This window comes from Lepidochelys kempii, chromosome 2 (assembly GCF_965140285.1).
Source record: "Lepidochelys kempii isolate rLepKem1 chromosome 2, rLepKem1.hap1, whole genome shotgun sequence".
In the NCBI taxonomy this organism is placed as follows: domain Eukaryota; kingdom Metazoa; phylum Chordata; order Testudines; family Cheloniidae; genus Lepidochelys; species Lepidochelys kempii.
The window spans coordinates 205,652,250-205,679,297 of record NC_136381.1 but is presented as its reverse complement, the minus strand read 5'-3'; the positions used below and the strand labels follow the sequence as shown (position 1 = coordinate 205,679,297).

Sequence of the window (27,048 nt, the reverse complement as noted above, 5' to 3'; positions counted from 1 at the left end):
TTTTGAATAGGAGTTTATTGGGGGTGGGGGGGAACATATCAGCAAAGCAATTCAGCACATGCTGAAGTTTAAGCTTGTGTGTATAGTTCCATTGACTTTGTGTTTCTCCCCTCCTCCACACTGACCCATCGGAGCAGGACCTCATGAAAAGGTATAACAGATGCATATTCCCATGTGGTCCAGGAGAGTTCTCAGTGATTCTCCTGTGGTGGGATGGCAGCACCATGCTGTCCTCAACAGCACACTCTAGCCCATATCTTTTTGTTATCACAGAAGAATTCTTCTGCTCATAATTTATTTATCCTAGTACTTTAGAACTATAGTATGGATTTTGCAATTTGGAAATACTCTACAAATGGACAAGCCCTGAACCCATTGAAGCTGATAGTAAAATTCCCATTGGTTTCAAATCCTGGCAGCCTGGGCACTCTTTTTCACCCAATCGAAATACATCATCCAGATTTTCCTCTCTCTGCTGTTTTTCATCCTACCAGTTTAGGACCTGATCCAATTCCCACTGACATTAATGGGATTGGATCAGTCCCTTAGCCTCAGTACTGCAATGCACAAAGAGGTTGTCTGCAGCAATGTGATTCCAAAAATGTTTTCAGTAGCCCAACAAGCAAGTCAGCAGGTGTTTTACTTATTCTACTTTGTCTCAATCACAGATCTGGATTTGTCAGATAAGCTAGAGAATAGAGTTATCCAAGGACGGAATCCAGTTACTATTTGACTCGACTGATGCCAGATTATATCCCACACTTAGGCTGTAAAGACACTCTGGGCACAAGATCCAAAATAAAAACCACTTTTCACTAATCTCGCTTCCAATCACTTTTCTTAACAAGGGTATTTTTACCAGGTGGGACTTGTTCACTTTCACCAGCAAGAGCTGCAGAAGGTTTTTATTTACTTAAGAGATTTGAATATTTATTCCATTGCACCTGTAGATAAATAGAGTTAATTTATATTATTCAGAGATCCTACCAAAACATTGTTTCAGATGAGATTAGAGACGGGTAATTCAATCTCAGAAAGAATCCATAATTCAGAACCTTTTTGAATTTCTTAGGTTGTGGTATTTGAATCTCAGCAGAAGATTTTATTCTATTTGGGAGAAGGAAAAATATTTTTTTCTTTGCTCAAAAGAAACAAAAAACAGTGTTGTGTTAAAATGTTTGAAGTGCTTCTTATAGACTTTAGATCTCACAGTACCAAAGGCTTGGTGGTTCCGTACATTTTTCTGAATTCTCCTGTCTCTAGCTTAGTCACGACACAACAAAATATAAACATATTCTGTCATAGGTTACTTTGAATACAGCCTATCTTGCATAGGTGTAACAGATGGTAGAATCCGGATCTTAAATATTTCAGACCGTCAGAGTGTCCCTAATTGCAGGGTTGTGCCACAGCTGGTATAAGTATGCAAGAGCATCATTAATATTACTCCTGAATAAAGAGTTCCCGTTGACTAGTCTTCAGTGACAGCTGGATCAGGCCTTAAGGTTATATACCGTATTGCTGCACTAGGGGCCTGATTCGAAGCTCCTTGAAATCAGCAGAATAGAGCAAATTGCGTAATATCACAGGCACCTTATAACCATACATAATAAGATAGTTATGCTAAATATCATCATAGGCTACATTCTGACCCCGTTATTCTTGCTTAATAGTAACTTGTTCGATGATTGATCCCACGGATTTCAGTGGGACTGCTCATGTGATATAATACCGTTTAGACTTGCCTGTGTAGATGGGTATAGAATGTGCTGCTCAACCCAACAGTGTTATAAATACAGGTTACTGTGAAGCATTTTGGGAAAGCTTTGATTTGATTGTGCAAAAACACCATGCACTGCCAAGTTCAGTCAAAAAAACTCCCACTGGTTTGTTTCAGTGGAACAGGATCAGTCTTGAATTAGAAAGTGTTTATCATTTTTCACCTAAATTGTTGCTAGTGTCTGGGTTATTCTTATATCCAAATCAAGGGCATGAACACTATTTAGTCCTATGCATGTATGTTGTGTCTAGTAGTTGCTTCAAAATAAAAAATATGCTAAAACTAAACTGCCGCAGCATTTAATTTTCTTTTGGCATCTTGCCTATTTCAGCTAGGGGTTGGAAAATCCACCATCTGAGACAGGGTCCAAACTATAGCCTTAGTTCTGCCCATATAGCCACACAGAGTCCTTCTGAAGAAGGATCACTTTGCAGGCTCAGGATCCATATGGACCTACAGCTGGATAACTATTGAAAATCCACTGAAGTCAATGGAGCTACATCAGCATAACACCGGTTTGAGATCAGAATCAGGCTCTCAGTTTTTCACTGCTCAAAATTATCTGATTTATAGAAAACAATTATAGTCTAAGTTAAAAAAAGGGTAGGCTAGCTTGTTTAACCAGATTTCCAGACAAAGTGATACCATGGAAAAAATATTTAACATGTTTCTCTTCCACTACGTGCAACCACCATTCTCACCTTCATCCCGGACTAGAATCACAGCAGCTGTCTAAAGGCTTGTCTTCCCAATATCTGACTTGATGGCTTGCCCAAATTCTGACTGACAGACTCTGCCAGGCAGAGAGAGGCCTCTAGTCACTGACACTCCATCACAGGTGCGTTTCCCACTTGGCTGTTGATCAAAACTAACCATAAACAACAAGCTGGGCAGGCCAGTTTCTTAATGATTATGTGCTCACTCTCCAGAAAGTGAAACTTTCATCTGCTTTGCTTTCATTCATTCAGCCTCCTCTCACTCTCCCCACAAGGACACCACCACTCTGTATGTGAGCAGCCTTCAGGTATATATTAATGATTTTTTGAGTGAAAACATCTGTGGCCAAGACACTAACCCCTTTTTAAATGATTTAATGCTTGTGAAGGGGGCCTTTTAATAGCTCAAGCAACAGCTCTTTTGACAGAACATGCACAAGATTTAATTGAAGAACCATGCGGGCTTGTTGCTAGAGTCCCAGTCCCCTCCCAACCATTTTGTTGCTCTCTGCATTGCATCACATCTGAAATTAGACTGTAAATTCTCTAGAGCTGGTTGGAAATTGACTTTTTTTCATCCCAGACTGGAAAGTTTTCAGCCAAATTTTCTTCAATGATCATTTGAAATTTTCCACGGGAAACAGGCATTTTCTGCATAAACATTTTAGTTTTGTCAAAAACCCAATTTGCCATCAAAAACAGTTTTGACAAAAAATAGTTCAGACAGCCCTAGCAGAAACATTGGGTTTTCTCTGTCCTGTAATGCAGCAAAAACACTTTCAGAAACTATCAGAAAACTAAAAGAAATAAAATATTTATAACTAATAAAAGTTCAGCAGTCAGTAGCAGCATGGGCTTCCTCATGGTGTCCAGCCAATGAACCTCAGTCCCCTTCATTTGGAGGACAAGAATTTGTTTCTGTAGTCCAATGGTTCTCAACCCACAGGCCATTTGCAGCCCAATCAGCTCACAGCTGCAGCCCATCTGACATCCTCAGGGCAGGGCCATACAGGTAGTATTTATATATTGTGTAGATGTGGCCCACTAACACACAGAGAGCTGCATATGTGGCCCACACTGATAAATAGGTTGAGAACCACTGCTCTAGTCCCATTCAATACTTGGCTCAGAACTGCCAAAAGAGTTCCAAGGTCTGCCAATTGTGTTGGTAGGTCACTTGATGTGGACTTGCATTCGCTGGGAACTGGTGGTTAACCAAGAATGTGTTTGCATAGACTATCAAACAAGCACCAGATGGAAATGATTTTGGGGCTATTTCTTTTAGCCAGTGGTAGCAACTTCTACAGCATAAGAGGTGGGCAACACTCCCTACAACAACCCCCTAGTCCTAGCCTTAGGGAGACTGGAAATGGAAGGAGAAACTACCTGGTGCCTGCTAAATTTCCCAGGGAAGGAAAGATCATCTACACTCAAAGGCATCAGAGCTGTATGTCGGAGAGAGAAGTGTTGTATACTGTCCCCTCAAATTCCATGTATAAGGAAGGCTCTGAGATGAGGGACCAAAGGAAGAGAGTGTTTGCATGGATTGGCCCAGACCATGGATGTGCAGCACCCATCTTTTTAGGCTCACAAAACGTGAGAACCAAAACAGGTCAGTTATGCACAATTTTGCTTCTATAGCACCTTTCATCTGAAGAGCAGTAGGCACTTAACAGACATTGATGAATTAAGTCACACAACTAGGTAACTATTATCCCCAGTTTACCAAATGGGAAACTGAGGTACAGAGAGCTAAACAATTTGCCCCCAAATCACAATATGGATCAGTTACATAATCGGGGCTAGAACCAGGCCTCCTGAGTCACCATTCCCGGCTTTAATAGCTTTATAAAACAAGGCTCTAAAACTCAGCAGCTTGATATCACAATACAAAGCTCTAGAGAGTGTGATTGTTAAAACCAATATTCAACACAATCCCTGCTACAACCTGCAATCCTAATGGCCAATGCATTAAGGCTGCTGTATCAGCCCCACAAGAGCCCGGTATGCAGTGCCGTATTATACAATCCCATAGTATTTTATCTGTGAGGTTAGTAACAATAACACAGTGGAACACCAGCACTGCGCTTCTGCAATTGCAAGAGCAAGATGGGTCAAAATATACCTGACTTTCATGTTATTCCCCCAGTATGTTCAAACAATCCCAAGCAATCTCCATGTGAATCCAGGTGCTCCTGTGCTCTCAAAAAGCTTTCTGAGACTAATTTGAATTCCAATTTTATTCCTGGTGTGTCTCCACTGACTTCAATAGAGTCACAGCAGGGATAATTTTGTCCCCCTGGGCTCTAACAGAAAATAAAACCCATATCAATGTAGCGCATAAACCTGTATTCCTGAAATTTCTGGAACTTTATCATTAGAAATCCATTCCTCTATCTAAAGAAAACTGAAACTGAATCCATGGCTTCTTTAGGTCAGTCAGCCCTCTCTGCACATGGGGATACCCTCCCATAAGCGCGTGCACACACCCACACCGGATACGTCTATACCGCACATTCCTTTCAGCAGCATGTAGAATATGTACACTACCTACCCCCCAGTAAGGGTATAAATAGTAGTGCAGACACTGCTTAGGTAAGTCAAGACACACCTGAACCCTTTGGGTGTGTGCTCGGGAATGTACCCTACGCAGCGCACTGCTTGCCCAAACGGTGCCTCCCATCTCTACACTGATACTTTAAGAGGTCTAGTGGCCTGCTGCCTCCCCATGGCTGGAGTCTTTCCCCTGTGGCAGTGGGGAGTCTTCCCCCACCACAGGAACCTGCTGGAGCCTCTCCCCACCACAGGGAAAGGCTCCGCCAGGTAGGGGACAGAGGGAAAGGCTCCAACAGCTCCTTGCTGGCAAACTTTTCTTCACTGTCTCCCCATGCCAGAGCCTTTCACTGACACAGGTAGTTATACACTAAGTGTGGATGCAGCCTGCTTTTCACTGTGGCGTGTAGCAACACATACGCTACATGCCGCCACAAGAGGCGTGCAGTGTAAATGTAGCCATCATATGCATGCAGTTTTTCACATGCTTGTTGCACACTCCATTTCTCTCCTGCTAGCCTCCAGTTGCTGAGGAAAATAATAAGCAGGCCCCTCTCCCACTCATCAGGAGTGGCAGAAGCACCCTAAAAGTGTGGGGAGGGCCCCACAGGCCTCCGAATTAGGGCTCTGCCCCGCCGTGCCATGCAGCCCCCGTGAGGCTCTGCCCTCTTACCGCCCATTGCACCGATATTCGCATCCCCCCGCCCCTTCCCCCAAGACTCCACCCTCACACCACCTCTTCCCCCCAAAACCCCGCCCCCTCGCTCACTCTTCTCCACCCCCTCCCCACATCGCTCACCCTCACGACCAGTAAAAAGTGAGAAGGCCATGGCCTCTCCTGTTCTGGCACCCCTGCCACTCATCCCTCTCCATCTTCTCAGCCCCTTTTCATGCCCTTCTGACCAGTATGCTCTCATTCACCCAAGGTTCATCTGTTTTGGCCTCTCTTGTGTGAGGGAAGATGATCCCTGGGAGGTGGGGGAATGGTGATATCTCCCTCAAGAAAAAGAGAAGTGGGGTTCTACCTCGAGTTTGTTTTCTTTCCCTCCCCAACACCATGATTAAAGCTCTTCCCCACTCCTCTCCTGCCCACAGAGAGAGGGCCTTAGCGGGTTAGTAAAATAGCTCATGTTACAACATTGTAAAATGCTGCAAGTTGGTACTGGTGCCTCTACATATTTCTCTCTCTTCCAAGTTTGATCCCACAGGGCTTACACACATGTAACGGGTAGCTCCTGGTTAGTAGGGAGCAGCTCAAGAGAAGGTGTACTCATCTGGAGTACTGTGTCCAGTGTTGGGCCCCACACTACAAGAAGGATGTGGGAAAATTGGAAAACGTCCCGCAGAGGGCAACAAAAATGATTAGGGGAGTGGAACACATGTTTTAAGAGGAACTGGGATTGCTTAGTCTGCGGAAGAGAAGAATGAGGGGGGATTTGATAGCTGCTTTCAACTACCTGAAAGGGGGTTCCAAAGAGGATGGATCTAGACTGTTCTCAGTGGTAGTGGATGACAGAACGAGGAGTAATGGTCTCAAGTTGCAGTGGGGGAGGTTTGGTTGGATGTTAGGAAAAACTTTTTCACTAGGAGGGTGGTGAAGCGCTGGAATGCGTTACCTAGGGAGGTGGTGGAATCTCCTTCCTTTGAAGTTTTTAAGGTCAGGCTTGACAAAGCCCTGGCTGGGATGATTTACTTGGGGATAGGTCCTGCTTTGAGCAGGGGGTTGGACTAGATGACCTCTTGAGGTCCCTTCCAACCCTGATATTCTATGATTCTATGATTCAAAGCAGCATTAATGCCAGCAGGGAATTGTGTGCTCCCTGCTTAACTCAAGCCTGGGATAACATCACCATCTGCACCCCAACAGCGGTCCAGGCTCTCACAATTTGTTGTGGCACTGCTACAAAGAGAAATCACTGCCTTCTCTGTGCCTGTGACCTGCTACGCAAACAAAATTACCTTTAGATTCTTCTTCTGAGGCCAGAGTTCAGTTCCCGCTGAGCGCACCTGCCAGGAGCTGCCCCAGATAACAGTCAGCCACCAGTTCAGTTTGACTAAAATCAAAGGAGTTTGCATTTGAAACCTTACAAAAAGGGAGCAGAAGTCCTAAAATACACATCATGCTAAATTCAGAGGTGACCTTCATGGAGGTTTAAATTAGACTTCAATAGGTGGAGTTAAGTGGATGCAAATTGGTCTATGTTGGTGCTGAGGAGCTGGAAGACGGCACAAGAAGGGAGTGACCTACTTTAACTTAAACCTTCTTACATCCTCCTGGTAGCTGCTTTTCCTGATGCTCCCTTTTTTTTTTCCAGCTCATTCACATGGAATTACACAATTTTAGGCTCCCTAAGACTAATGGACCAAAACCACAAGTGATGTGTATGAGGGTGCACATTGGTAAGTGTTGGGAGTCTAAGGCTTAGTTAGTCTGCACTACGAAGTTTTGCTGGCAAAGCTATGTCGGTTAGGAGAGTGGGGGGAAAATCACATACCTGTAATCTCTACAGCAAAGTTGGCAAAACCCCGTGTGCAAAACCTCTGTCGGCATCTGCTGCATATGCACTGAAGGTTCTGCCAGCACAGCTATACTCGTATTAGCTAGGATGGCAGAGCATTTGTAGTGTAGATAAGACCTAAGATGACACAACATACTTGCTGAGGAACCCCCACCTGCTTAGACTGACCTGTACTGACCTGAGAATTGGGCCTTTCCGTACTACATGAATACTACACAGTGCATTGCTAGCACTAGCTTGCAGGAGCTCTTTAGAAACCATGTCAGGCATTTAGTAATATTTGTATTTTCTGTTTTCACTGTTACAATTCCCAGTGCATGTTGTTTGGTGTTTTGTTTTGTTTTTAATCCAAGATGGACCGGATCCATCTGTTGTTAGAGACTGAGTTGGTACGTGTCTAAAAGCTGGGACTTTTGAAGGGAAGATTCTCACTGTCCTCTCAAGAGTAGCAGGAAAAATACACCCAACAGACTACAGTAAGTACTGGTTGATAGTGGTTCCAACTCAAAAAATTCCAGTCCTCCACCCTCCCAGCAGGGACCACACCCCAGTCCCCACTCATTGCCCTCCACAGAGACCCTGGGTCTCCTTTGGCCAGGAGTCTCCACTCTCTCTTACCCAAACTGTGCATGAGATGGTGCCACCAGATGCCGAGTTCTTGGCAGACTCCCCTGCACGTTACCATACAGGAACAGACTTCCCATGCTCAGGTTGTGACCCACTTGGTCTGGCCACCCCTCTGTCTGGATAGACAGGCAGCAAGGTCAAATCTGAGAGCCATTGAGCCCCGGCGTGCTTGTTTGCAATGCTTGAATGCCATTCATTGAAATTTGGTTCAATCCCCTTCCATCTACACAGGTATGTGTGTCAAATTTCAGTGCTGTTGGGACCACTCAGCCAGAGCAAGGTTTTGGACTGCTGATTCAGTACAGGACCACTGCTTAAAATTGGTTGGGCCATTCCTCCCCAGACCCACAGCTATGGAACTTACAACCAGAGCAAAAAACCGTGGGTGGGTGGGGGCATTCGTGCTCCCTTACCCACAAATGGGGATACCACATTACAAATACGCTTGGAGAATGATGTGTGTCTCTATCTCCTAATTAGAGAGCTGGACCCAGTGGCACTAAGAGAGGAAAGCGGCTCTCACAACCTGCAGTACAGATTGCTCTGTGATTGTTATTTAGGCATTGCACTATACCACAACTGCCTGTATTGTATTCCTGTGTATCTAATCTAGAGACAAAAGGGAAGGGGTCTATATGTGGTACTGCTAATAAAGCTTAGGATTAAGCCAACATTATTTCATACCCATGCCTGTGTGTAAATTGTGTGGAATTAAGTCTGAACTAAAGGAAAGCATTATTCAGAGAACTGTAGAAGTTAGAGATGGAAAAGATTTATTTAATCTTCTAAACAACCCTCTTGCCAGGATGGATAGACAGATACTGCGTACTTCAGTGTTCTGACCAAGCTGGTTTTACCCTTTGAGACAAAGGACAAAACTTATGTCCTCAAGGCTTGGTCCCAATTTTCATGTTAAAAAAAAAAGAAGTGAATAACTGAGAAAAGTTCAGTATAGCATTAGCACAAGAAATATACACCACTGGCAATAATCTTGCATTGGTAAAGGTCGCGTGCGGGGGGAGGAGGGGCAGAGACCCACAATGCCTTTTTTATATAGTAATTCTATGATTACTTCATATACCTAAATATTTCCATCTGAGGAAAGAGTGCCTTGTCACTGAAGTTGTGGCCCAGAGACCTGGGTTCCATTCCCGCTTTGCCACAAGCTTCCTGTCTGACCATTGGCAAGTCAACTTGCCTATCTAGGCCCCAGTTCCTCATCTATAAACTGGGGATAAGAATACTTCCTTACCTCACAAGGATGTTGTGAGGTTAAATGCATTAAAGGTTATGAGGTGTTTAGATGTTATGGCGATGAAGATAGATAGACAAGGGAACTTTCCCTCCCTGCAGGTTGCATACTATTAAACAACACTGAGTTTCTGTAAAAAAAAAAAAAAAAAAAAAAACCCAACCCCTCCCCCGTCCAAAAAAACCACCCCATCTTCTTTCTACAAGGGAGATGGCATTTTAAAGCCCATAGAAAGGAAACATTTATATAAATGCAGCTCACTTGGCCATTAGGTCCCATGCCTATTACTTTCATGAGGTGTTTGAACAGGAGCTTTCTCCCTCACCAACCAGCCTCATCTTCTATTCTTTTATTTGTGATGTCACAAATTGTTACTGTGTGATTACTGTGGAAATTTAGAATGATGTCTTCACTGTTTCATCCAGCAAGAGAAGAGATGCTGGGAGGGGAAATTCCTTATTTAAATAAAATTCCTTATTTAAATAAAATATCTCTGCTAATCAGCAAATATGGCATGAATTTATGAAACACAATGGGAATTGAGTTTATGCCTTAACTCTCTCCTATCATGGATGTACCTCTTTAAATATTTTCCCTTTTGTGTTCAGTAGTCTTTAGCAAACTGATTTTTATCGGCAGAAAAAAAAAAACTTTGTAGCCTAAAGAACAAAGCGAAGGTAAGGGGCAAGAGGATGTTATCCCTTTTGACCCGAGTGGTTAGCCAATATTCTTAACAGGTTGTTTCCAGTTGGAAGAAGAAACTGAGACAGAGTCGGCTATTTCTTTGATGCAATCCTGTTAATTTCTAAAGAATGTACACAGTGCTGTTTCCCTGAACAATCAAACAGCAGGAGGCAGTTTCTTTGCTCATAGCTCCAAGCCTTTTTCCAGACAGAACGCTGCCCAAAAGCACACTATCTCCCTCTCTCTCTCTCTCATGCGCCTCTCTGGTTGTTTCTGGTGCTTCTGTGCCACCTTCTGTGGTGTTTCTGCTGCCTCTTTCCACACATATGCAGTTCCCTCAAAAAATGCCCAGCTCCCTACAGTTACACTGAACCTCTAGTAAAACCTTTCTGCCTACATAGCTCAGTTTCAGACCAACCTTGCATGTGGTCTGTGTTTTGGGTGGTGGCTCCTATTGTTTAGCTCTCTAGTCCATAAAGAAGCTTAATTGCTTTTTACATTTATCCTGAATTAAGGGCAACTGTTACACTCACCAATTTCAATGAGGTTTCACCCAACCCCCAGCATAACACTTTGTTCCTCTTCACTGAAAAATACATCATCTAAAAGCATTCATTTGTCATCACTGTAACTCGGAGCAAGCAAAAATAATGGTAGCAATAACATCAATAATGCTGCATTTTATAATCTTTTTGTATCCTTTTAAATCAGTGTAATCTGCCATGTTCATTTTATAGGACTGGGTATCAATATTCTTAGAAGCCCACAGAAGAAAATTGAATCATACTACAAATTTGTGTTGGGCATAAAGGGACGTTTTGGTCAGTTTAACTATCCAAATATTTTGTCTCCTCCTCTTTTCCCCCCACTTTGTGACTCTCCAGTATTCTACGCTTCCCTTCTTGTGATACAATCCTTGGGAACCTTCAGGCTGGGTCCCTAGGAGAGGGAGGGAGGACTTAGTGTGTAAGCTCCTTGGGGCAGGAACTGTCTTTTTGTTTTGTGTGTGTACAATGCCTAGCACAATGGGGTTCTTGTCCATGACTGGGGTTCCTAGTGACTAAGGTAACACAAATAATAAACGAACAATAATAATAAGGATCTTTAATTGATCTGAACCTGGAAAGAGGTTTGCTTCACTGCGGTTCTTACAACACTTAACCCCACTAAAAATAAGTGTGAAATTCGTTTTTAGAATTCATTAATAGATTTACTTCATTCCTCTATTACACAGCAGAGTCACTCAGATGCCGTGGTGATGGGCGCAGTGCAAGGACCTAAACAGAATAAAACTTTGGAAAAAAATGATAAAACAACTCAGCCAAACTATATCTTTAGAAGGCGATGCTACAGGACCCTCTCACAATATTAAATAGCCCTGCTCCTCCAGTAGGGTTTAATTACCTGCCCTCCTCCCCAATGGTTTTATTGCCATGTTGCTACACTGACACGTGGAACCATGGTCTCATGTCTGAGCATGCTGTAATATTATTCCCTGAAGCATTTCCTCTAGAAATGATGTTTCAGCACCAGGAAAACAGACTGGCTGGTGTTGACATGACATTTCCAATACTTCTAGGAACTGCGAAGCACTGTTGTACCAGGTTGTTGGTGATCTGTGGGGCAGCAGAGTGGAAAGGGGAGAGGGTTTTCCTTTTTAATCTCCATCTTTTTTTAAAAAAAGATTGATCCAAGTTGTCATTCCTTCCCAAAATATTTCACATAATCAAGAATGTTTTTTCCTATGTTGTTTATCTCTGCTTCCTAGTTACCACCTTGTGACCTGATAACCTCTTTATTTGTGACCTGTTGCCATGGAAAGATATGTGAGGACATAAATAAAAGACCACAAGTTTTCAAACATATCTGGAAAATAGCCAGATGTATTTTTACAACTATAGGAAAGACTCATCACTCAAGAATGAGCTCACTATTAAATTATTAGTTTTATACTTTGCAAGGTTGGTATTGAAACCTGTTCTTTAAACATGAAGTCACCTCTTGTTGCCAGATACAGATAACTAGCTTGGTATGCAGGTAGGGTGACCAGATGTCCCGATTTTATAGGAGCAGCCCTGATATTCAGGGATTTTTCTTATATAGGTGCCTATTACCTTCCACTCTCTGTCCCGATTTTTCATACTTGCTTTCTGGTCACCCTAGATGCAGGCTGATAGTGACTGAATGCAATGGGCAAGTGCAAGACCATTACAATATTTGGGAATTCAAATTGTGAAATGTTCGGTTTCCCCTTTCTCCCCAGCTGTGAGATTTCTACGGTCAAATACAGAACTTTGGATTTCCCTTAGAAGTTTATTGTCTCAAATGCAGATATAGTCAGAGCATCTCTTCTTTTTATTTCATTTCCCACTGATAAACTTTTTCCTACTGTTGGACCCCTTAGCAAGCAATTACCAACACATGGGTAAACAACTGCTCACCAGTGTGAGTAAGGGGTTCACAATCTGATCCTATGTTAAGGAATGGGAGAACTATTTCCTCCATTAAGGCCCCAGTCCTGCACTGAGCTTTGTGTAGATGGGCCCCTGCCCCTTACCCTTGAAGTCAAAATAACCCTGTGCATCTGCCAATACAGAGCTCCTTGCAAGATCAGGGCCTAAATTAGCACCCCACTTGAAAATAGTAACTTGTAGATTTAGAACGGAATTTGAAAATGCTTAACTTAAAGTTACATTTGACTTTGGGAAAATGTGAGTTCTGCTCCAATGGATAAATGCATTTGTATATATATTTTTCCAGTTAAGCCTAGATGCAGGAGTAGAATTACTTCCAATAACGAACATGTAATGACTGTGTGGTACAAACATCCATCTAATTAGAAACATATTTTAAATTAATTTAAATCACTGTTTTTCCAAAGGAAAATTAACTAGAGTAAGGTCATCACCAGGATCTTTTAGCTGAACTTTCCCCACTGAATTTTTAGATTAAAAGGAAACTCAGATCTGAACCACCTCTCAGTTAGGTTTTCTAAAACCAAACCCCAGCCTCCATGGGCCACCTTTAGTTTAAAATAAGGATAGAAATTATATGACATCCAAAACAAGCTTGTGAAGCACAAACCACCACTGTGTTCCCCACCCTTATTCCTAGATTTTTATTTTCCTTTAAGGCTGTGGATCAGCCTCTTTGTTTTCAGCATACAATTCACTGACTTTACAGATAATTTAAAAAAAATTAAGGATGAAATCCTGACCCTATTGAAGTCAATGCGAGTTTTGCCAATGACTTCAGTAAGGCCAAGATTTCACCCAAGAGCTTTTAAACCATTATTTGGAGGAATTCTGACATCATCATCCATTAGGAGCTTTTTTTCTACACAGTATCAAACAAATATTTGTAGTTATTGCAACGGCTTAGTGAAAGAGGGCCTGGTGAGGTTTATATGAAATATTTCATACCCAATAAGACAGTTATGAGGGTTGTCATGGAGAGTTCAAATTTTCAATATATTACAGTGGGATTATTTTTGTAATCCCGCTGGGCTAGGAACTGTCTTGTCATTATTTAGGTGTACAGTGCCTAACACAGTGGAGTCTGGATCCTTGACTGCGGCCTTCACATTCTACTATAATAATAATGTCAGTTTTTAAAAACAGACCATCTTCATTCACCCCAAGCAGAGGTTCACTGGAACTAGCATTGCAATTTTGTACCTTGCAATCATTGACATTAGAGATTGGCCCAAGATGTGACATTTGGATCTGTTGTGATAATTGGGCCTACAAATTTACCCTATTTGTGACTTTAATGTAAAAAGTGAGTGCAAGTTCACAAGATGTCACAATAACCTGTAACAACCAATGGTGATGAATGGTATGAAAAAGAGACAGAAAGATTGAACTAATCCAAACAAAAAGACCTACAGCCATCACTCAAGGACTGTGTGTTAAGATTATGTCTGCTAAACAAGAGAAGTGTGGAACCAGAAATCAGTGAGCCAAAATTGGTATGTTGGAAACTAGGCCTAATTGGTGGACAAAATAATGAGGGGATGGGCTATTCCACCCATCACTCCCTTTGTGGGTCCTTAAAGAAAGACTTAGGGGCAAAAAAATGGCTACTGGAGTGAGCTTCACCATCATGACTGCCACGTCCACCACCACCTGCGCCACCAGGCCTGCTCCTGAGAAATGTTCTGACCAGACCTGGCCAGAGAGAGGCCCCAGATGACATTGCCACTTCTGCCAGCTCCAGCTGAATCCCAAACACCAACTGGGATGAAATGGGATTGGACTTTTAACTACAGCAACAGCTCCGGCCCATCTCAGCTAACTGCTTCTCTTTTCCCCAGATTTACTACCAGTTTTGGTACCATCTCAGAGACTGTCAAAAAAGGGATTTTTCTTTCAAAAACTCTTTCCAGCTAAAGGGAAAGGGAACAAGGGCTGTGATTGAAAACCTTATTTAATACTTTACATTTCAAATGCTTTAACTGTTTCTCCTTCTTTTCTGTATCTTTAATAAAAGGTTGAAAGAATGTTTAATGGTGTGTTTGCCATGGCACTAAGCAGGTTGAGGTTGCTGTATGCCAAACCCCGAACCTCGTTTAATGCTGTTTGGCGCTGGACAGTGAGTAGGTTATCACTGGGCCCCTATATTCCATTTAAATGTATGCAACAAAACACACCCTTTTCTGAGACTTTTACTAGAAGACCCAGGCTGGATGGCGCAGGGAAGGGGAACAGAGGCACTTCCTGATATAGCTTCTGCTTTGGGAATCCTGTTGGCCAGGATTCCTCGTAGGCAAGCCAGAGGGGATGCACCATGGAAAATATTTTGCTGCTCCTCTGAACTCCTAGGAGCAAAGCTTGTCTCCACCTGTGAACAGCCAGTACTCTCTGTTGACAGCACGCCAGTTTCAGAGCTACAGGGGGCAGACCATGCTCCTCTTAGGACATGATGTTAGGGCCAGCAGATTAGTCTGTCACTCTCAAGTGCTATATACTGTCCCCACTTATTCCCAAAGCCATATGCTCCATGGGCAGGGCTCAGCTCTATATGTGTGGCAATGTTTACGTAAAACAGGTGAATAGCACTTATGACTCTGAATTTTCTTGTGAATACTGATTTCCATCTCAGACTTCATGCTGTTGCAGTTTTACAGACTCAGCAGTTTCAGTGCCCCCATTGTTGGCACAAACTCACCCCTCCTGCACCAATGGAACAATGTGAGATTTTAAGCATTTAGATAAACAAAATCATTTCTCAGGACTAATAACATGTATACTACATAACAGTCCAATATGATTTGGCCTATATAAGATATAAATAGGGGGCTTTCTGATATAAAAAGTAGCTCAACACTAACATTTCCCTTATGGAAAAATCATACACAATTGAATAAAAATAATAACATTTCTAGAGGTGTATAAACTATCCCATAGAATTTAATGGAAAATTATTTGCCTCCTTACAGAATTCTATAGGATTTAAAAAAAAACAAAACTACACAAAGGATATAAAGGATATAAATTCTACACAACTACACAAAGGATATAAATTCTCTTTTAAGAGTAATTTACCATAGAAACCAGTTACATTTCTATAGAACCTTATTGGTTCTATCCCTATCAAGTGCTACAGGACTTTCCCAAAGGGTTCCCCCCATTATATTTGTTGCCAGCAAAATATTAATACATGAATGATGATATGTTTTTATGAATGAGGAGTTCAAATCATAGGAGCTAAATGGGTGCTGTGGACTGATGGGATAGTTCTGCATTTAAATCTGGCTGACAAAAAAAGAAAAGAAAAGAAAGAAAGAAATTGGATCCCAAGTGAAAAAATGAATGTGGTAGTTTTAATCTGATCCCTAAAGGGACATTTTTTTAAATCTCAGCACCTCCCATCTCTGAGCAGCAGTTCCTGCTAAGGAGAGATTTTCATGTGGAATATCCAAACAGATCACGACTTAAGTGCATGGATATTGACAAAGCTGTGAGAAGAAGCTTGTGCAGCACCTGCCTCAAGCAAATGCAATTAGTTTCTCATTGAAACTAATAGCAGATTTTTAAAGAATAAAAAAACCTAAAGGAAATCTCCCAGGCAGTTAATATTGTATGGCTAAGAAGTCTATCACCATGCACTTGCTTCTTAGTCACTTTTCCCTCTTAAATGTTTTGACTATAATCTATCTGTTCTTTTATTTCACCAGTGAGATTTAAAATAAATAGGAGACAATATATCTTCAAAAGTGATTTTATCTGCAGGTTTTAAATTTGCACCTTTTGGGTAACTTACATTGTGTTAGGAACAGAGACGGAATCTTGGGATCCAGCCAAGCTCAAGCTGCAAAACCGGGATCCAGTTTTAAACAGACCCAAATGTAGACTGGCTGAATCCAAGCTTTTAGTAGGGGGGCCATCTCTGTTTACACATTCATAATAGCGGGAAAGAGAGAAAAAAAGATAGACACTTGCCATATAAAGAGGAAGCTAAAGTAACTCAAAGAAGAGCCATAATCATAGTTCTCCTCAACTTTCCCCTCACCTTCTAGTGGGCAAAGGAAAGCCTAGCTGATTAGAACGGTAAAACCTATTAAATGGGATTTCCAGTGCCCTGGCTCAGCTGACAATTAATCTGTTTTGCCTTTTGCCTGTCAGGGTTTTTCCATGCAGTGGGCTCTTGTTTGCTATGAAAGTCATCTGAGTATTTGTTAGTGTCACAGCCAGAGCCAGATGATGTTTATTCTGCTAACATCCAGTTGGAGTCCAGCAGCATTGGACGAGGTCAGGGATATATTTATAGAAGCAGCTATACATCAGGACTCATTTTCTTTCCCTTGCACTAATCTACCTAAGCTCATCCAAAATAGAAAGAAACATGCAGACATGCAACTAATATACTCATTGGGCTGGATCCTTACCTGGTGTAAACTGGTGTAGCACCGTAGAAGTCAATTGAGCCACACTGATTTACACCAGCTGAGGCGCTGGTCTGTTATTATGAACAGGGAAAGCAATAATAACAATTTTTAAAAAAATCACGGTGTGTAGCAAAACAAGTTTTCAGTGAAAAATTACCAGCCACCTATTCTGGGAACTGCTAAATGTGCAATCAAGCACTGTTCCTCCCACTCCCTCAGTTGCTAGAACATGTGAAAGTTGGGCTGGATAGGAAAGATCCAGTCAATAAAAATAACAAAAAGACTTAAAGCAACATCATCATTTACCTGAGGAAACGGGGAAGACGCTGTCTATGAACGAAGTGTGAGATAGAACACAGCAGAAAAAAAGCTGAAGATAAAATCCCAAAGCTATTAAACTGAAGACAACCATGCTGGCTGCACTCTGTAAAATTCCAACTTAGAGATGCAGGTCTGCTCTGGGGATCTCTCTCTCTCTCTCCACTGTCTTCTCTATATCTGTCTTGCTTGCTCTCTCTTCCCCTTTCTCTGTGTGTGTGAGAGTGTGTGTTTGTATGTCTCTCTCGCGCTCGCTCTCCTTCTGTCTCTCTGTGCCTTTAGGAAGAAAGAATGCCAACCATTTCCCATTAAATCTTCTCCTTACACTAGACAGGGTTATATTTAACTCAAGCAGTGGATCAGATGCCCCCACCATGCATATTAGCTATTAAAACCATGGTGTTGGGGATTCTGTTTTTGTTAGCAGACACCAAAAGGCATTTTAGATGATAATAACAAGGAGGAGGAAAGTGAGATATTGTAAACTGAACCAGAAACAGCATCCCTCATTACTGACAACCAGACACAGACATCAAGATAGGGAAACTCCCAGTCTAGTTTACTTACCACCATTTTGCAGTTCAGTTTTTGCATTACACTAATTTTGGACCGGGCCATTTCACCTTTGGCTGATATGATTATGTGTTAGTTAATTATTGTTAACTTTCTCAGCACTGGGCAAGTCACAGGGGAAGACATGGTTCATGCCAGAAGGGATATCTCTACACGGCAAAGGGAAGGGGTGATTGTAGCACAGGCAGGCATGCCCAGGTTAGCTTTAATCTATCTAACACGGGTAACAATAGCAGTGTGAATTTGGTAGCGCAGTCTTCAGCCTGGGCTAACAACCAGAGAGCAAGCCCTCCACTGGTCCCTGGTTATGTACTATGGTTTCTAGCCAGTGTTGAAGCCCCTGCCACCACAATCTACGCTGCTATTGTTACCCATAGATTAAAGCTAACATGGGCATGACTACCCATGCTACGCTTGTACCTTCATTCTGCAGAGTAGACAGACCCAAAGGAGTTTATCATTTAAGATCCTGATTCTGCAGAAGAATCCTTGTACTAGGACTCCTGATGAGCATAAGGGTCTGCAGTGGCAGATCCCTTTACAAGATCAGGGTCCAAATTAGGTAGCTGGTCAAAAAACACCGTGGGAGCTTCCCACGCTGCAGAGGAAATGTTTAAATAATAATACAAATTTTTTTTAAAAAAACCTTGCCAACATTTTTATGAATAGGCCATATCAGGCCACCTGACCCACTGCGATATAGGCTGGAACAGGGAGCACACGGTGCCAACAGCGGCAACTACTTTACTGAAGACAGCATAGCTCCGAAGTAATACAGCAAGTGAGGCTACATCCGCACTACAGCTACAGCTGTGCCGCTGTAGGGCCATAGCACAGATGCTTCCTACGTTGATGGAAGGGGGTTTTCATCTCTGGAATTAACCCGCCTCTCCAAGAGGTAGCAATTAGGTCGAGGGGGAAAAATTCTGTTGACCTAGCTACATCTACCCTGTGGGTTAGGTTGACCTAACTACAGCACGCTGAGCGTGAAATTTTTCACAGCTCTGAGCAACTGTAGCTAGGTTAATATAATTTTTCAGTGTAGACCAGGCCTCTGTGCAACCTACAGTTAACTCTTTCAATGCCTCCCATCAGTTTTCTCCCAATTTCTTTTAATGGGGAATTCTGCTTAAAATTAATATTACAATATGATCCCACACCTCAAGATAGTTTTGTGAACAACCCCCTTTACTTTTATGGAACAAGCAGTTTAAGCCTATCCTGCCTGAGCTAGATAAACTATTCCTGAGCTAAACCTGGTGCCAAAGGGACATTCTAATGTGTCAAAGAGAGCAAAAACAAATCAGGCAAAATACTGCTACAGAAAACATGTCCACCCCCATAAATAAGGTGAATACGGAGATGTTTGCATTTAAACACAAAGGGGCCTTTTCGTCACTACATGGCTTAGGTGGATTTAGTTCATTATCATCACTAGTTATTACTGAAGTTGTCACTGGAAACTCAAAAGGTAACATCTGATCTTCAGTCTGCCTAACAGCTCCCAGCCGAAGTCAGCCAGCCAGCCAGGCCCCATCAAGGCACAAGTGCTGAGATTTTGCTTTGTTTTCATTAACGGCGCAGTCCTACTGAAATTCATGGCAAAACTCCCCTTAGTTACAGTGGGAGAAGGATCAGGCCCTTTGAAAATGAAATGGTGAAATTATTTGAGTGGTTAATAAAAAAACAGCACTAGGTTTGCCTAAAGTCTTTCCCCAGCCCCTGCATTACATTCAGTGAAGCTCCTCAGTCAAATGGTTTACTTCCCCAGCCACTCTGTTTGGGCTTGATCCAAACCCTGCAGAAGTCAATGGAAAGCTTCCAATCATGCTTAATGGGCTTTGGATCAGCCCCTTGATACAGTGGTTTGGCAAGGTTTGGGGGTTTCATACAGTTAAGCCCCCTATCTATCACCCAAAGGGCAATGAATGCTAAACAGAGATCTTTCCCCTTTATCTTATTGCATCTGCTGTTCACTGGTATGGTTAAAATGCATATTAAAAGTGATTCATAGACCCAGCCACCACAGTTATCCCATAACCTTTTTTACAAGCCAGTTTTTTCCATGCAATGATGTTACAGAAGAGACTGAACTGGATGTGTGTTTTACATGATCCATATTTATATCTTGCCTGAAATTTCTGTTCCAACAGCAGAACTGCTGTGCATAGACTAGAAAGTATATTTATTTTAGGGGTATTTCTATTTTTAAATTCCATTAGCTTCAGGCAAACACAACAGAACCCCCAATCTTGCAGACCCTTACTTAGGTGAGGTACCCCAGTGGGACTGAAAGTTTTGCAGGATCTGGCCCAAATAAATTGTTCCACAACCATGACCCTTAACACCACTGCAAGCTTCAGTCTTTTGATCCGTTATGGTGGGGTATATCAGTATTTTTATTTCAGGGAATAAACTGGGACTTCAAAAAATCCACATTTGATGCTATATTAATTAAGTAAATGTCAAAAATCCAACTAATCATTACGGGCAAAAAACAACACAGCCACTACCTTACCTGCTCCAATAGCTGTCTATTGCCTTTTTCAGCCCAGAGCTAAACTCTTGAAGGGAGAGGATGGTGGAGCCCTATTGATCAGTCCTCCCATGTAAACTGAATTTATGAACCTGTCCTTTCTGTGCAAGAATTAATGACAATTCAATTAAAGAGAAGGCTTCTTCCCAGTCCCATCTACTTTCAGCTGGCAGCTCCTTCATCTGCAGCCAAAGGAGAACGAATGCACCTAAAATAAACCATCAGTAATCTCAAAGGCCTGTGCAATCAAAAGTTTAATTAAAGAACAAAGCCAATGAAGCCTTTTCAGTTCATATGAATGAAAGATCTTCAACGGTGTGACTGGGTAAAATGAGAACAAGACAGAGTATTAATGCAATAATTTAATATGCCTTTATGTCTGCAAAGTAAGCAGTACAGAAAAAACCTATTCATTTAATTAGAGGAGAGCTGGAAAAGATAATTTTAATTATGTTTTCTTTGCAAAATTTGCAGAATATTCACATAGCATTAATTTAATGCTAGCCATTTTTAACAACAAGAACCTGGTTTTTGTTTGTGTGTGCACAAATTAGGTCCATTTACCAACATGGGTGTTCACAGTTCTATGATGAAGCCAAAATTTCTTTGGGAAGATACTACCTGCAGGTACAGCCCATCAAAACCAATTCCTGAAGTAAACAAGGTAACAAATGAGAAATGCAAAGAATGGTCACAACACTTCCCTGCTGTTGTGTTTAGAACCAAAGGTCTCTAGAGACAAGGCAGAAAAATTAGCTAACTTTGTGATGAGCTAAATCCAACTATATGGACAAGAAAGTTCTGGCTTATTCCACATCTCTATAAACACTGTTCATCAACTGACAATACAGTCAGTTGATTAAATACGAGATAGCACTATTAAGTCTTCAGAATACTCATTGGGCAAACACAACCTGAGGGCAGGGCACTGTTGCCTAATAACTTCTGAAAGCCACAAGCTTTAAAAATCAACCACTTCATGGGCATCACATACTTCAGAGCAGCCATGTCCTCAGGTGTAAATGTTGCCAACCTCTCTCTTCTCTCTCTACTCAGCTCTCAACTGTCCTAAAATAAAACAGTAAAAATTGGTAGAAGAAAGATATTTTATTGTCAAGCTTTCCTGGGGTTATCTGACTACAGATAGGCCAAACCTAGCCCTCCCGCATCCAGACTTCCCTAGCCTTTGAGGAAGTTCCGATCTAGACCTGCAGCTCCAATCCATCTCTAGGGCCCAATCCTGCAACTCTTTTACCCATGAGTAATCCTTATGCACACATGTTGTGGGTATTTTTTCCCCAGCTTCTTCAGCTGTTGCTTTATTACTGAAAAGGGGATTCAGGGTCTCTTCCCACTATCCTGGTTCTGGCTGCCTGTTTAGTCCCTATTTTTATGTATTAATTTATGTTTAACATTTATAATTTAAATGTTAAAAATGTTAAACTTTGTAAAAGCATTGAGACATTCAAAGGGTTATCTAACACAGTTAAGACTACCAGGAGACGTTGGCTGCTGCCCAAGGAGCATCTGTGTCAGTTCTGCAACCTTGAATGAAAGATTTGGATGGATTTTCAGTGGATTTTTTTAAAAGCCAATTTATTTTACACATACTTTTTACAGTTTTTAAAATAGCTTTTTTTAAAATGTTGCAGTCCCTTCCTATGCTGCAACAGGTTATTAAAAGAGACCACATAAAAATTATAAACTTCTTTGGCTTAGACATGCCAGCTGAACCTTTGAACTTATTTTTAAATGGTTTTATACTTTAGAAACTTTTTTTTTGCAATAATGAGCCAATGACATATTTAAGCTGCCTACTTTTTAAAATTAAAATTTGTATTTTTTATACTTAAGCTTTCAATAAGGTTTTTACAGACAATATCACTTTTTTTGACCTGGGCTTTGATAATTGTTGTGTTTTTTTTGTTTTTTAAAGCAATGTTTTGTTTTACTGCCATTTTTCCTTTTTCTTTTGTATTTTAGTTATTTGAGACTTCAGTAGGCTTATTTTTATACTTAAACTTTTTTGACAGGCAATGTTAGCTGCTGTTTTATTTATTTATCACTATAATTTATATAATAGGTCACTATGATAGGTCACGTTTTACTAGTGCATTTGGAAGCAGTGAAACCATACAAAAACTATTTTTTTGGTCAGTGATTTTAATTAAATTGTTCATAGTCAAACAATTTAAATGAGATTGTTGCTGTACTTGCAGCAGCCAGCACAACTGGTTATTTACAGACACATGTATTAGGAAGGGCACATTTCCTTCAGAATGGCTGTCAAGGCATCTCAGGGAAAAGAGCATAGTGGTAGTAGATGTCACCATCTGATCTCTCCTTTGCACAGTTTGTTTGATTATTAAGGATTTTACCAGGTATGTTATACTGCCATAACTGGGTTTGATTATTAAACCAAGAATTCTTTTAAAAAAACAAACCAACACTTTTATATACTTTTTAACACTTTATTACTTCCATTGCCCCGGCCTATATAGTCCCCTCCAAGCTCTGCTGTGTTAATTTGTGCAAAAGCTCCTTTTATGGTCCTTTTAACCACACATACCTTTTCCTAAATAGTCACTTAAGTTTTTCATTTTTTCAGAAGACACTTCCCAAGACCTCACACAAGCTACTAAATTCTGGGACCATAACTCTGACTTCCGAAGTATCTCAACTGATTTTTTCTTGGCGGTTCTAAGCTTATCTTTGATGGGTTTTGCAATTATTTCTTAACTTAGTTCACTTTGCCTGCAAAGCTGTACTCTCTAAATAAAGTCCTTGAAGGACGCCTGGTTTTTACTTTGGATTTATGAAGATAGGTAACAGACATTGTGCTCTCCCTGCCCTTTCAGGAAACTCTTCTATTTAGTGTCTTTCCCCCTCTACAACTTTGATTTGCTCTTCAAGCTTTTTGCATCCATCCTTCAAGGTGGCATGTTTTGTTTGTAACGTTTTAGCCACCAGAAATAATCCTGGTGAAACTGCTGCCTTGATTTGGGCTTTCTTTGCCTTTGGATTAAAAAAAAACCTCGATACTATTTTTCCCATGGCTGCCAATGGGTCCTATTTTTTGAGAATTTCAGTCACATTCAACAGACTTTGCTGAGCTCTGCCAATCATTTATGGCATTCAACAGCTCTCTGCTGTGCGCCGCAAACATTCTTTTAATCTAATACCGCTCTCTGGAGTTCCTTTTACACTCAGTCCCAGTCTCCCCCTAATACTTCTTTAGGGAGTCCATAGGGGCCACCCTTAGATTTAACCCACTTCTCCAGGGCGGTACTAACTTCCTCATATTTAAACCCTTAAACCCTTCCAGTGCCATTTCCCTTATTCTTAGGTAGCAACCCTCAGACTAAGGGGTGTATACTTAACCTCCTCCAGACAGGTGGAACCTTGGTTTGCTCTGGGCTCATCACTGAAGTTACTTTACCTGCTCCAGACAAATGGCAGCCGAGTCATGGCACCACTATTTTGGCATTTCCTTGAGACTTCTTCCACTTGGCTCTTCAGGAATTCAGTCTGAGTCCAGGTTCCTTTATCTGGCATACAGCAAAGTTGTGCTGAGTTGATCAGACTCAAATACAGGGGGTGGCTATAGGGCATACCACACACCTAATGTTACACAGCAACTTCTTTTCTATACATTTACACATTACATTACTTTTACTACATACTGCATTACACATTTTGGGATTGGCTTTCTTATTTTGTAGGAACCAATCCCTGCACAGCCTCCATTGTCCATGCATGACATACTCTCTATCTCATGTAATGTTCTAGGGGCTTATCTTATCCATTGGGATCTTGTTCATTGTAAATGGTTCCCTGGGTGTTCCCCCTTATCCGAGCTAGTACAAACAGTCTGTTTCCAGCCTGCTGATCCATTTAGCTACCTAATCCTGTCTCCCAAGAAACGACGCCTCACCCATGACCAGTTACTCATGTCAAGCCTGGCCTACAAATACCAGGTGCTGAAATGAACAAGAATAATTTTACAGTCATAAATCAAACACTGAAACTCCCTATTATTGCTGTTCCCCCTCCTCCCCACACCTGCTTGTTTGTTTCATTGACTTGCTACTGTGCCTCTTTCCCACTCCAAGCTCTGTACTATTTACAGGTTTGTACAGTTCTTAGTGCAACGTGACCCCCAAGCTTAGCTGAGGTCTCTAGGTGCTACCACACAAAAACAATAAATATTGTTTTCAGAGGAAGGGGAATGTAAATAAATCTCAGTTATGAGCTGGGCTCTTGTTGATATTTACAGCCACTCCTGTCAGAGGAGAGGGTCTCTGGTAACGTTTTCATCTCCTTTTCATTTAGAGCTTACTTTAAATGGCTTCTGCACTGCTGCCCAGTGCAAAACTTACCAGCTATCCTAATATCACTGCAATGCTGCTGTAGGTATGAGGCCAAAGAATGTGCGCCAGGAGCTGGCTGTGACGGCTGCTAATTTAAATGATTTATAATTTACCCCTGCCAAGAAGTACAACCAATTAAATACCTCAAAGCACAAAACTCTTCTACATGAGCATTCCTGTTGGAAAAGTATTAATGACATTGCTTTCACATTTATTCCAGCCTCATGCTGTCTGCACCAAAGGATATTATGGAGGCTGACAATGCAGCTGCACTAGGCCTGATTCTCCCATTGCTCAATGGCCTCTTTACCATGTACAGGGCTCATAAAGGCAGTGCATCTGTGCAGTGGAGGATAACGTAGTGCTGCTTGCTGTTTGTCACCCTCCTCTGCATCCCCCAGCATATATGCATGTGATAGAGGAGAGGCCAGAACACCACTAATTCAGCAAAGGACTTAAGAATCTGCCTAACTTTACATGAATACTTCCAGTAATGATTGTCATGCTGAATCAGAGCCAAAAATCTGTATTAATGCTATCTTTTTTAAAATTACTATACCATTTTCAGTTTACTCTGATTCTCTCAACCATCTTTCCAAGGGTTCCTCCTGCTTTTGGATTACACAAGAGCTATCCACAGAGCTGAAAATCACATGTGATCTGTGGCGGTGACATAGGCCTACACAAGTTTATCAAAGAGCAAGATTGATCCTGGAACAGGGAGCAGAGCTAGGTGTTTGAGTCAAATGTCCCTCCATACCTGCCAGACTGGAGGAATGGAACAGGGGGGAAGTGGAAAGGGTGTTGCGACTGTTAACTTCACAGATGTTCTAGTAAATGAAAGCATTGAGATAGGAGAGAGAAATGACAGTGAGCGTAAGCCTCACTGGAGCTTGGTTTGGGCTTTTCTGGCACAGTGAATTTTCCACTGTCTTTTCTTTGTTAACTATGCATCCCACAATTGGCCTTTAAGGCTTCACACTACTCCCATTGAAGTCGATGGCAAATTTTCCACTGTCTTCAAAGAGTGCAGGATCAGAACATTAGTAGACTGAGAGGTACTGAATATTTATTTTTTGTTAGGAATTAAGAAACCCAGCAGCACCCTGCTACTATTGTGGCCAGACACTTAGCATGGTCTAATCATTCCGGTATGCCAGTGTTGTTGTCTTCTAAATAGAGGATAACAGCTGTACCTAATCAAACCAGACAAATGCATTTTCCAAGCTCCTCTTGCAGAATTATGGAGCTATAATTAAGGCTGTGTCAGCATTTCCATTATTTACCCCTATTTTTGAGGGTTCAGTAACTTGGCTTTCAAACGTCCCTCTGAATAGCAACTTGACACACAAGGACTTAACCTTAGAGCTAATTTATTGTGGCAAATTGAAGGAGGAAAAACAACAGTGCAGCACTTTCCCAACCATACAACGAAGGAAAGGTTTAAAAACCCCTAAATTGACCTGTTTCAGGTGTATTTTTGGAGTTTATATATAAAAGCAATGTGCAGGGTAACAACAAGTGGGATCAAATAAAACATGAGTAAAGGGACAGATCTTGCTCACGCTGAGATCAATGGTAAAATTCCTATTGATTTCAATGGTGCAGGATTGGGCCTGATATGATCAATTACTTGTAGTATTTTAAACATCTTGTAAATGCCCAAAATATGAATCTTTAAAACATGTTTAGCGGCTCACAGGATGTGGAGTAACCATCCTCACATCCTACTTAACTCAGGGTGAGCAGAGAGTACTCAGCACCCTGCTGGGTCAGGCCCTACTGTGCATATTAATACTTTTTTACATAAACTACAGCAGTGCCTTAATGCAGTTGCAAAGAGGGGCTAGAATTCATATAACTGGAGGTTATCAGTGGCAGTGGAGGTACTGGCAATCAGCACCTCTCCGAGTCATGGACTATTAAATGCTGGGAGCATGTTCACGTTATCCTTAATGACACTGTCAAGGACCCTGATGACAAATCTGTCAAAAATCAGAAATGCTCAACTTTTGGTTTTAGTTTAGATGGGCTGATTCCTGCAAAGAGAGGCTTTTCTGCAACCACTGTGGGACTTAGTTGGATGAGTACCTGAAGGAGATCACGGATGGAAAGCAATGGCTACCAAATATATGTTTTTGTGCCTCATTAGCATGTTAGAAATGCGTGGCTGTCTTTTCCATTTCTCTCAGCCTATGACTGCACAAGTGACACTCATAACCATAGGCAAA

The 27,048-nt window shown here is 41.6% G+C and overlaps 1 protein-coding gene across 1 annotated transcript in view; it reads right to left on the bottom strand.

Annotated features, from left to right (window-relative positions):
* COLQ (collagen like tail subunit of asymmetric acetylcholinesterase) overlaps positions 1 to 17,432 on the bottom strand; it is a 65,616-nt gene extending 48,184 nt beyond the window's left edge. The window contains exon 1 of the mRNA XM_073329527.1: positions 17,327 to 17,432. Within this exon, the coding sequence (XP_073185628.1) occupies positions 17,327 to 17,432 (106 nt within the window). The remainder of the gene's footprint in view (positions 1 to 17,326) is intronic.
* Positions 17,433 to 27,048: the final 9,616 nt, after the last annotated feature.